At 27.8% G+C, this 13,321-nt stretch overlaps 1 protein-coding gene across 10 annotated transcripts in view; it reads right to left on the minus strand.

Moving 5' to 3' along the window:
• Positions 1–13,321, minus strand: part of LOC145293304 (harmonin-like) — a 293,814-nt gene that overhangs the window by 110,140 nt on the left and 170,353 nt on the right. For all 10 annotated transcript variants that reach the window (XM_080139944.1, XM_080139937.1, XM_080139942.1 and 7 more), the window contains 2 exons: positions 6,379–6,506; positions 4,622–4,695 (listed from right to left, as the gene is read on the minus strand). In XM_080139944.1, the coding sequence (XP_079996070.1) occupies positions 4,622–4,695; positions 6,379–6,506 (202 nt within the window). The remainder of the gene's footprint in view (positions 1–4,621; positions 4,696–6,378; positions 6,507–13,321) is intronic.

Genomic DNA, 13,321 nt, shown 5'->3' on the forward strand with positions numbered 1-13,321 from the left:
TTTACTTACAAGAAGTGAACTTTTTAGAAAAAAACAATATTTGCATGCACATGTCATAGTTTCTATATGAATTTAAATATGTATTTTACGACCGGGAAACGCCAGGTGGCCTGCTAGTAATATAATAAACGTAAATTGAACTTTTATCTTTTTAATTTATGTTTTATGCAAGCTCGGTGTCGAGCACTCGTTTGAAAAAGTCAAGTACATGATCATTAAAAAGACGAAAAATAAGATATCAAACATTCAAATATTTTATATGTAATAGTCAAGTCTTTTTATGTGTTTAACACACATCTTTATATCCACATGCATTTGCATGCATTTACTTAAATTTATATCTTTTAATATAAATTTATATCTTTAATATAAATTTATATATTTTAATATAAATTTATATATTTTAATAGAAATTTATATATTTTAATAGAAATTAATATATTTTAATATAAATTTATATATTTTAATATAAATTTATATATTTTAACATAAATTTATATATTTCAATATAAATTTATATTTTTTAATATAGCTTTATATATTGTAAAATAAATTTTTATATTTTATATATAAATTTATATATTTTAATATAAATTTATATTTTATATACATAATATGAATTTATATGTTTTAAAATAAATTTATGTATTTTTATATAAATTTATATATTTAAAATAAATTTCATAAATTTTAATATAAATTTACATCCTTAATATAAATTTATACATTTTAATAGAAATTGATATATTTTAATATATATTTATATATTTTAATATAAATTGATATTTTTATATAAAACTTTATATATTTTAAAATAAATTTATATATTTTAATATAAATATATATATTTTAATATATATTTATATATTCTAATATATATGTATATATTTTAATATAAATTTATATATTTCATATAAATAATATAGATTTATATATTTTAAAATAATTTTATATATTTTTTATATGAATTTATATATTTTAATATACATTTTATAATTAAATAGAATTGTAGAAGGCGGTATAATGCAGAAGTAACGGAAAGACACAAGCTGAAGCAGGTGAGAAATTTATTAATACAACTTATAAATACATGTGTACATATTCATATTTCATATATGCAGTATATTTATATTTGCACAGTGGTTACCTGGGAAAGTCGGTCTGGTGGTATGTCCGTGTAATATAATATTTCGAGAAAGATCTCTTCGTCAGATATTTACTTGACTTTGACAAACGTGTTGTTGTAAGCAGTAACTATACCGCAGCAAATCATTGCTTGGGACTTGTGGGTAGTATATGGTTAGGTTTTTTTTTCCTCAATTCTTATTTTATATTTCTAAATTATTTATTTTATATTATATTTTATTTTATTTATTTATTTATTTATTTTATTTATTTTTTATAATAGTTTATCTTTGGTTCAAACGTGTTGTTGCAACAGTAAATAGTAACAGTATCGGGCTAAATAATTGTCCGGACATTGTTGGTGGCTTTTTAATTTAATGTGATTGAGTTTGTTTGTTTTTCTTTTACTTATTTTTATTTTAATTTATTTATTTATTTTATTTATTTATTTGTTTTTTATAGTAGTTTATGTTTATATTGAGGAGATTTAATTAACTAATTTATTTGTTGTTTGTGTTTCTGCGTTCTGTATGGTGGTGGTGGACGTAGACTTAGAATAAGTTGGTTGGTCAACGGAGACTCCATGGGTTGTTCTAAGGGAGATAATCGTTACCGATATTTCTTCTCAGATGTATAACGTTGCATTACTTTTAGTGTGTTTATTTGTTTGCTTATTTATTTTATTTTAGTGATGTTGTTCTCATTCTGGGGGTATTTTATTTAATTCGTTATGTAGTGTATATATACTCATTTATGGATTCTTGTATCTTTAATTCAATTACCAAGTAAGTATAATTATTTATTTAGATATGCAATGTGTTATGACGAAGTGGTTAAAGTTATTTCGAGTGTTTTATTAAATTTTTTTTTTCATAATGTATTTACTTATTTGAGTTAACTTGGATTTCTGTTTTTGGTGTATTATGTCTTATTGTTATTTGCGATTAATATTGTTTTTACTCGGAGAAATCAATTGGGTTATATTGGGGCATATAAACTTATAAATTTGCATGAGTCATATACATGTAGCCGTGTAGGCCACATGTTCGCACCATCTAATTCATATATCTTAGGCTTGCTATTTAATTGTTAAACATTGTTATTATTATTAATGTGTAGTAATCTTGAATAGGGATTGCTTATTTATTATTTTGTTTGTTTATTTATTTTGGTTTATTTTAATTTAATTTTGGATTTATTTTTTTAAATTTATTTTGTTTGTTTATTTATTTTAATTCTATTATACAATGGTGGGATGGTGTGCATTAAGTTAAGAATGAAGAGCCTAATTCATGTCGGCGATTAATCTTGGGGTGTAATTTGACAATCAGGATTGATTCTTTGATACGAAGGTTGCCAACATTGTGTTCGGTGGCTAAAATATCTATTCTGATAGATTTGTTAGTGTTGCCGCATGTGTGAAGGTGTTTGCGAACAGAAGAGGCTTGTGTTTGTATGTGTTCTTTTACTCTGAGCTACTGGCGTATGATTGGTCACATTTGATGCACTGTATGTGATATACTGTGTATGTACGGTGGCACATGTTAGTGGTGTTCATCAGGCAGTTAGTTAGGGTGCAGCATACGTTGCTTAGGTGGGTTTTGCGTTTTGACAAATGTTGTCGTAGTGATGGCCCAGTGTGTATAAGTTGTATGTCTAGACTCTCTCTGTGTATAGCTTTGCGGATGGCTGTTGTGATCTTGTCGTTGAAATGGGGCAGTTTTAGAAAACAGGTGGTAGAGGAAGAATGTTGCGTGCGTCTTCTAGATTTATTAAGGTTTTGGGTATCCGTTGGTTTCTAGGACTCTACACCCACCTCTTATGCATTTTATAAATTTTAATATAATGTATATCTTTAATATAAATTTATATATTTTAATAGGAATTGATATATTTTAATATAAATTTATGTATTTTAATAAAAATGTATATATTTTATATAAATAAAATTAATTTATATATTTTAAAATAAATTTATATATTTTAAAATAACTTTATATATTTTAATATAAATTTTTATATTTTAATATAAATTTATACATTTTAATATAAATTTATATATTTTAATATAAATTTATATATTTTAATATAACTTCATATATTTTTATGTAACTTTATATATTGTAATATAATTTTATATTATTTAATATACATTTATATATTTTAATAAAAATTTATATATTTTAATATAACTTTATATATTTTAAAATAAATTTTATATTTTAATATAAATTTATATATTCTAATATACATTTATATCTTTTAATATAACTTTATATATTTTAAAATAGCTTTGTATATTTTAATATGGATTTGTATATTTTAATATAGCTTTCTATATTTTAATGTAAATTTATATATTTTAATATAACTTTATATATTTTAATATCAATTTATATAATTTAAAATAATATTATATATTTTAATATAAATTTAAATATTTAAATATAAATTTATATATTTTAATATAACTTTATATATTTTAAAATAAATTTTTAAAATTTTCATATAAATTTATATCTTTTAATATAAATTTATATATTTTAATATAAATTCATATATTTTGAAATAAATTTATATATTTTAATATAAATTTATATACTTTAATATAAATTTATATATTTTTATATAACTTTTTATATTTTAAAATAAATCAATATCTTTTTAAATAAATTTATATATTTTAATATAAATTCATATATTTTGAAATAAATTTATATATTTTAATATAAATTGATATATTTTAATATAAATTTACATATTTTAATATTAATTTATATATTTTAAAATATATTTATATATTTTAATATAAATCTATATATTTTAATATAAATTTATATATTTTAAAATAAATTTACATATTTGAATATAAATTTATATATTTTAAAATAAATTTATATATTTTAATATAAATTTATATATTTTAATATAAATTTACATATTTTAATATAAATTTATATGTTTTAAGATAAATTTATATATTTTAATATTAATTTATATATTTTAATATAAATTCATATCTTTTAATATAAATTTATATCTTTTAATATAAATTTATATATTTAAATATAAATTTATATATTTAAATATATCTCTGCGACAATATCTTTTCCTCTCACACACTAACTCTCTCTTTCTTGGTCCTGGATATGACCTTAAACTATATCCAGTGGTGAGGCCCCAGTTTGCGGGCTTTGGGGAGTGTGGGGTCACCCTTTAATTACCATTGCTCCCAGGTCCACTCTGACCCGGAGTAGTAGTACCTGTTAGGGTCTAAACTATGGTTTAAATAGAAACCGACTTGAAAACAACAAATATATTCTATTAAAAATTTTGTCTTCCAAATCTTTGGATTCGGCATTAAATAACCCGAAAAGGGTTGATATGCCGTAAAACAAAAACAACCAACTTTTACTGCATTTCCTTAAGTTATCTTTTTATTTTAACAATAAGTAAAAAAAAAAAGAAAAATATTTTCATCAAGATATTTACTTACTCTGAGACCTTGTCGATAAGCCTGGGATTGTTGCGACACTTGCGATACAAACATTCCTACACCATGTTCGAGGCCTAAAGGAATAAAATAAAAGTAACTTATGCTGCAACAGACAATTTGATTGACGTCACCCTTTCTTCTTTACTGCACTCTTTCTCTCTCACCGGACATAATATTGTTAGTCTCAGTCTTTTTTTTTATATAAAGGCATCATCACTTATTAAGGCCCAGAGACCATTGTAGGATAAGGTTTAAAGAATGTTCAGTAATCAATTGGACAATATAGTAATCGTTAGTAATGGAAATTTGGTAAATATGTTAACTTAAGTGGAACTGCTCAAGAACTTGTTTACATTGGACTTGAAGACAACCATAACAGCAAGTCAGCTGGAAAGCAGGCAAACGGAAGACAGTTCCACAAGCATGCAGTTCTAAGAAAGAAACTTTGTTCATGGAATCTATGTTTAGGTTTAGGCACAGATAAAGAGTGGGGGTAATTATTGATAGTGGTTTCAGTTAGACAAGTGTTTTTTGTGAGAGTCAGGCCAGGAGTGTAACCATAGATTGGAACTCAGACGAGCACTTGCCATGAAAATAACGATAAAGCAGAGACGAACTCGCAACATCTCTTCTGTGAGAAAGAGGTTGCAGGGAAGAGAAAAAGGCATCCCCTACTTGGCTACAAAGTCTATTTTGAACTTTATCAAGGTAGGATAAGGTGCTTCTACTCGCTTTATAAATAATATTATGTCATGTGCTCTTCAGAATTGTCTAATGCTTATTTTGTTCCAGCTCGTTTGGCGCATTGGTTTAGTCGTCTCCGATGAATATGCTGTTTTGATACCGTATTATAATATGTCTTCCTATTCCAGTAGCTTCTTTCCAAGAACTGCATGATTGTGGAACTCTCTTCTTCCTTACTGTTTCCCTTCTACAGCCTTAGTTTTTTCAAGATTTCAAGGTCATTTGCTGTCTTTTCGACAATCAGTTTTTTTTGCCCTTCGTTACATTAAGTAGCTTCACACAAATTCCATAAAAAAAAAAAAAACAATCTTCCAGTTATTTCTGAATTAAAAATCAAAGTAGAAGTGTTTTATCATTATTGTAAGTCATATACACGTGTGCTCATAAGCAGTAATAAAACAAAGACAGTTGAGGATTCATGGCTGAAGCTTGGAGAACAAGTCAGGAATTGACTGAAGTTTACTTCTATCAAATCTGGTTTGTATACGGATATGCATAACATGTTGGGGAGATGAACGCCTCTGCCTTACGCAGTTCCCGGTCACTTTTCAGTGAAATATAACATTTTTAGTCTCTCTCTGGCGTTCCTCAGGGGTTAGATAAAGCTCTTCATCATGTTGAAAGCAATCTACCTAAAAGAAGGAAATTCTGATGTAAACCAAACCGGATAGTAAAAACTTTCTAAGGCAATCTTTCAAATATAGTGTCACAATCAAAAACACCTGTTTCCAGTTTGCGATGAGCCAGAACGGAAGTAGTGAGTAGTATGACTTATAAAATTATCATGAGAATTCTCATGTCAGTCTGTTCTAACCAGAAAAGGTGAAACATAATGATTGGCAGAAAGTTAGTGTTTATTAATGAATCCATGGAGGACATTATTTTCGTTGGAAGGTCACGCTGTCTAATTAATACTAAACCAACGAAACATGGTTGGTTTTGTCATAATTATAAAGTTTGAAGGTTGCTAGATAAGTTTGAGACTGAGAGCAAAATAGAAGCAACATTTTTACCGCCTCTGACTGAAAAGCCCAAACTTTCGTTTCCATATCTTCTTAGGCGAATCACCTTTAACGTCTCAGATGGAAGCACAGGGCACAACGAGTCATATTGCATTTGTTGTTTTAAAGGAATCAAAGGTCTGGAAAAGAAAGAAAGAATTAAATTTATTTCTCTAAAAAAAATAATATAATAAATAAAAATATACAAAACAGAAAACAAAAAAAATTCTTTAAATCTTTGAATTTATCCATAAAAAATGTTATTTTAAACATGAGCATGGTTGACAAAAGAAAATACTAAAAAAAATTGGAATTTTGAGCAAAACTCTTTATTTGATCCATGATAGCATGCTCTTGCTCCATCAGCTAGGATTGGTGAGGAGTTCTAAGTAATTTGCAGTTGTATTTTGCCTGTTGCCCGCACTGAGGCTTGCATCTTCATCCTTTAGAAAAATGTAACTTGGATTTTAACAAGTACTTTATCCACTACGCCACAGGTCCTTGTGAAACGTTAATAATAATCTAAATAATGCCTCATCTAAAAAATTCAGAAGCATGCCTTTTTTGTTTACAAGGGAGTCACCACTTATCAAGGCCCGAAGGCCACTCGAGGATAAGGGTTAATGAACATAAGGTTGTAGTGTAGTAATCATTAATGGTGTAAGTCAGGTACAATTTGATTATTTAACGGGACGGTTCAAGAACTCGTTAAAAAAAAATTGTAAAAATCTAAGGCAAAAATAGCATATCTGTGCCAAAATATCCATCTATGCTATTTTTACTCATATCATTTTTATCTGTGCCATTTTTTGTTATTCTGTGTCGTTCTTACTATTCTCTTTCTATCAGTGCAGTCTTAACGTATTATTTTTTTTATCTGACACTCCATCGTTTACATTTTACTTTTTCTAGCTGTGCCATTTTTGTTTGTTTTATTTTAACCTTTGCAATTTTTACTATGCTCTATTCATCTGCGTCATTTTTACTATGCCGTATCGATCTGTGCCATTTTTACTATGCTCTATTTATCTGTGTTATATTTTTAAAAAGCCCTATCCATCCGTGCCATTTTCACTATGATCTATCAATCTGTGCCATTTTTATACCACGTTCTATCCATCTGTGACAGTTCAACTGTGTTCAATCTAGCTGTGCCATTTTTACTATGCTCCATCCACCTATGCTTTTTTACTTATATGATTTTTATCAATGCCATCTTTCTGTTATTCTGTGTCATTTTTGTTTGTCTTATTTTAACCTTTGTCATTCATGTTTATCATTGCAATTTTTACCAGGCTCTATCAATCTGTGCCATTTTTACTATGCTCTGTCCATCTGTGCCATTTTTACTATACTCTATCAATCTGTGCCATTTTTACCATACTCTATTGATCCGTTCCTTTTTATTATGCTCTAACCATCTGTGCCCTTTTTACTCATATCATTTTTATCCATGTTATTTTTTTGTGTTATTCTGTGTCATTCTTACTATGCGCTTTCTATCAGCGCAGTGTTACTGTATTATTTTTTATCTGACACCCCATCGTTTACCTTATAGTTTTCCTTACTGTGCCATTTTTGTTTGTCTTATTTTAACCTTTGCCATTTTTAATATTCTCTATCTGTCTGTGCTATTTTTACTATGCTCTATCAAACTGTGCCATTTTACTATTCTCTATCAAACTGTGCCATTTTCACTATGCGTATCAATCTGTGCTATTTTCACTATGCTCTATCGATCTATACTATGTGATAGAACATAGTCAAAATGACACAGATGATAGAGCATAGTAAAAATGCCATGCTCTATCCACCTGTGCCATTTTTACTATTATCTATCAATCTGTGTTTTTTTACTCATATCATTCTATCTATGCCACTTTTGCCATTCTGTGTCGTTCTTACTATGCTTTTCTATCAGTGCAGTCTTACTGTATTATTTTTATCAGACACTCCATTGCACTGATAGAAAGAGCATAGTAAGAACGACACAGAATGGCAAAAAAAAAAAATGGAATAATGATGATATGAGTAAAAATAGCACAGGTGGATAAACATAGTAAAAATTGTACAAAGAGATGGAGCTGTGCCATTTTAAATTTCCTCTATCAATCTGTGCCATTTTTCCTATGCTGAGTTCATCTGTGCTATTTGTACTATGCTCTATTAATCTGTCCCATTTAGACTATGTTCTATCCATCTGTGTCATTTTTACTATGCTCTACCCATCTGTGCTATTTTTTATCTATGCCATTTCTTTGTTATTCTGTGTAGTTCTTATTATCCCCTTCTATCAGTGTATTATTTTTTATCTGACACTCCATCGTTAACATTATAATTTTTCTAGTTGTGCCATTATTGTTTGCCTTATTTTAACCTTTGCCATTTTTACTATGCTCTATTCATCTGTCCCATTTACTATATGTCCCATTGCTCTATCATTCTGTGCTATTTTCCCTAAGCTCTATCAATCTGTGCCATTTTTACTATGCTCTACCAATATGTGTAATCTTTTATTATGCTCTATTCACCTTACTGACACTGTGCCATTTTTACTATGCGCTATCTATCTGTGCTATTTTTACTCATATTATTTTTTATCTGACACTCTATCGTTTACGTTATACTTTTTCTAGCTGTGCCATTTTTGTTTGTCTTATTTTCACCTATGACATTTTTACCATGCTCTATTCATATGTGCTATTGTTTATGTGCTCTATCCATCACTGCCATTTTTACTATCGTCTGTCTCTGCCATTTATACTATGCTCTATCCATCTGTGCCATTTTTATCATGCTCTATCAATCTGTGCTATTTATACTCATATCGTTTTATCAATGCATTTTTTTTTGTTTTTCTGTCTCGTTCTTACTATGCTCTTTCTTTCAGGTGAGTCATACTGTATTATTTTTTTATCTGACACTCCATCGTACTTTTTATAGCTGTGACATTTTCCTATGTCATATTTTACCTTTGCCATTTTGACTATGCTCTATCCATCTCTGTCATTTTTTATTTTCTCTATCCATCTGTGCCATTTTTACAGTGCTCTGTCTACCTGTTACATTTTCACTTGCTCTATCCACCTGTGCCATTTTTTAATGCTCTATCTAACTGTGTTATTTTTCATTCTCTATCACTCTGGTCCATGTTTACTATGCTAAGTATAGTAAACATCTGTGCTATTTGTACTCAGCTCCATCCATCTGTGCTATTTTTACTCATATCGTCTTTATCTATTCCATTTTTTGCCATTCTGTATTGTTCTTACTATGCTCTTTCTATCAGTGCAGTCTTAATGTATTATTTTTTATCGCTACATTATACTTTTTTTTACTGTGCCATTTTTGTTTGCCTTATTCTTACCGTTGCCATTACTACTATGCACTATCCATCTGTGCTATTTTTAATTTACCCTATATATTTGTGCCATTTTTACTATGCTCTGTCTATCTGTGCCTTTTAATCTCTGCTCTGTCCATCTGTGCCATGTTTACTCTGTTCTATCTGTGCCATTTTGATTATGCTCCATTCGTCTGTGCTATTTTTACTCATATAATTTTTATCGATGCCATTTTTAAAATTTTGTGTTGTTCTTACTACGCTATTTTTATCAGTGCAGTTTTACTTTATTATGTTTTATCTGACACTCACTCGTTTACATTATACTTTTTCTAGCTGTGCCATTTTTATCTTATTTTCACCTTTGCCATTTTAAATATACTCTAATCATTTGTGCTATTATTACCATCTGTGCTATTCTTTTTACTTCACTCTGCCCATCTCTGCCATTTTTTGCTCTATGTATCTGTGCCATTTTTACTATGCTCTATCCATCTGTGCCATTTTTATTTTCTCTGTCCATCTATGCTATGTTTACTATGCTCTATCTATTTGTACCATAAAAATGGCACAGATGGATAGCACAAACATGGAATCTATCCATGTATCCCATTTTTCTATTCTCTATCCATTTTTACTGTGCTCTATCTATATGTGACATCTTTACTATGCTTTGTCCGTCTGTACCATTTTTATTTATGATCCATTCATCTGTTCCACTTTTACTATGCTGTATCCGCCTGTGCCGTTTTTATCTATGTTCTTTCAACCTATGCTATTTTTTACACATATTTATCTATGCAACCTTTTTTGTTATTTTGTGTCGTTCTTTTTATCAGTAGTCCTAATTATTTTTTATCCGACACTCATTTGCATGATACTTTTTCTGGCTGTGCTATTTTTTACCTTTGCCATTTTTACTATGTTGTATCCCTATGTGCCATTTTTAGTATGCTGTATCCCTATGTGCCATTTTTAGTATGCTGTACCCATCTGTGCTATTTTTATTATGCTTTATCCATCTGTGCCATTTTTATTTTACTCTGTCCATCTGTGCTATTTTTACTATTCTCCATCCATCTGTGCCATTTTTACTCATATCATTTTTATGTATGTCATTTTTATTTTGTTATTTTTGTCTGTGTCGTTCTTACTATGCTCTTTATATCAGTCTTACTGTATTATTTTTTATCTGACACTCCATCGTTTACATTATACTTTATCTAGCTGTGCCATTTTTGTTTGTCTTCTTTTTACCTTTTCCATTTCTACTATTCTCTCCATATCTGTGACATAGTTTTATGTTCTTTTCATCTGTGCTATTTTAAACCTGCTATTTTGATTATGCTCTGTGTCATTTTTACTCTGCTTATGTACTCAATTTTTACATTGTTTTTCTGTCCGTTCTATTTGAACCTATTTTTATTTGTTGCCGTTCTTACTATGCTTTGTCTATATGTAGGATTTTCTTACGTTATTTCTACCCATGCAATTTTTACAATTCAATTTCTCTCTGTGCCATTTAAAACTGGGCTCATTTTACCCCCGTCACTTATACTGTCTATTACTTTCTATCTGTGCCATTTTTATTACTACAAGTTTTACTATGCTCTTTCTATTTTTGTCATTTTCACAATGTTCTGTGTCATTTTTACATGCACTATTTTGATCCATTTTACTGTGCTCTTTTTATTATCACAAGTAATATTTTTATCTCTTACATTTTTATTTTGTCTTTTCTGTGTCATTTTACTTCAAAATATTTATCATAAAATTTAGCTGAAAAGATAAGCGCCGACCTTGACATTTATATACTCATGTGTATTCCTTAATAATCATAAGAAGGAAATACAAAGAATACAACAAAGATAAAGGTGAGTGTCATTCACTCGACATGTTACCATAGAAACTGCAGTGATCTTAAGAAGAGATATTACTCTTGAAAATTAGTGAAATCAACACCTACCATCTTGTACGACACATTATGTTGATAAATAAACGTAATATGATTTAAAATTATTGAACATTTCTTCTAATGTTGTCATTAGTCTTTTATATACTAACTCGTGTCCACGGTGTTTCCCACGAACCGCATTGGTACAGCCTCCAAACATAATTCCTTCGCACAATGCTTCAAGTAAACTACAACATCCTTCTCCATTATTACTATTATTATTATTATTATTATTATTATTATTATTATTATTATTTTATTATTACTGTTTTTATTATTATTATTATTATTATTATTATTATTATTATTAGTTTTATTATTATGATTATTATTATTATATTATTATTATTATTATTATTACTAGTTTTATTATTATTATTATTTTTATTTTATTATTAATAGTTTTATTATTATGATTATTATTATTTGTATTATTATTATTATTATTATTATTATTGTTATTACCATTATTATTATTATATTATTATGATTATTATTATTTTTATTATTATTATTATTATTTTTTATTATTATTATTATTATTATTATTATTATTATCATTATTACAATTATTATTTATTATTATTACTACCATTATTATTATATTATTATTATTATTATTATTATTATTTTATGATTATTATATTATTATTATCATTATTATTATTATTATTATTATTTTATTATAATTTTTTTATTATTATTATTTTATTATTATTTTTTATTATTATTTTTTATTATTATTTTTTATTTAATTATTATTATTTATTATTATTATCATTATATTATTATTATTATTATTATTATTATTATTATTATTATTATTATTATTATTTTATTATTATTATTACTATTATGATTATTATTTTCTTCCCCATAACTGCTAGACTTTGGAACTCCCTTCCGGGTTCCTGCTTTACCAACTGTACTGACATGCAGAAGTTCAAGTGTAATATGAGCAGACATCTTGCTGCTCAGCTCTTTACATAATATCATTGCAACTTATGTCCCCGATAGTAGCCCACTACATCAAAGTGACACTGTGCCTTGTTTGGGGTGAAAATGGAATAAAAACAAGTATGCATTGAGGACATTGCCAAGGCTGCTGCAAAGAAGGTAGGCTCTCTCTCTACCATGGTAGAAAACTACTTGCACCTGAGAGCATCCGATATTGCTACAAATCCATCATTCACCAGGCTTCTGGGCTGGTGCATCTACTGTTAGTCTCCCCCTCTTAGACAGGATCTAAAAAACAGTTTCAAATCTAATAAATCCTGAACTATCAGACAAGCTCCAACCTCTATCCGATCGCCGCAATGTTTCAAGTACTTTAAGAAAATGTACTCTGACGAACTCATAGTACTTGTGTCCCCTAGATGTACATACTTCCGACTAAGCCGACAAGCAGAAAAATCCCACCCAAGGTTCTTAGATGCCGGAAAGCCTTCTACTCTAATAGCTTCTTCCCTCATACTCAGTGGTGGCTCGTGCCTGAGATTATTGGGGGTGCTGCTGCTTCAAAAATTTTACGCATTGTTTTAATATCGTGTAAAAGAAATTCGAATATGTAAGGAAATATTTAATCAAATAATAAACATTCAAATAAATATTCAAATATATAACACAGGCAAATAATCAATCACAAATGGATAATACGC

The sequence above is a fragment of the Euprymna scolopes genome, chromosome 14 (assembly GCF_053919585.1).
Source record: "Euprymna scolopes isolate OS-2025 chromosome 14, ASM5391958v1, whole genome shotgun sequence".
In the NCBI taxonomy this organism is placed as follows: Eukaryota; Metazoa; Mollusca; class Cephalopoda; order Sepiida; family Sepiolidae; genus Euprymna; species Euprymna scolopes.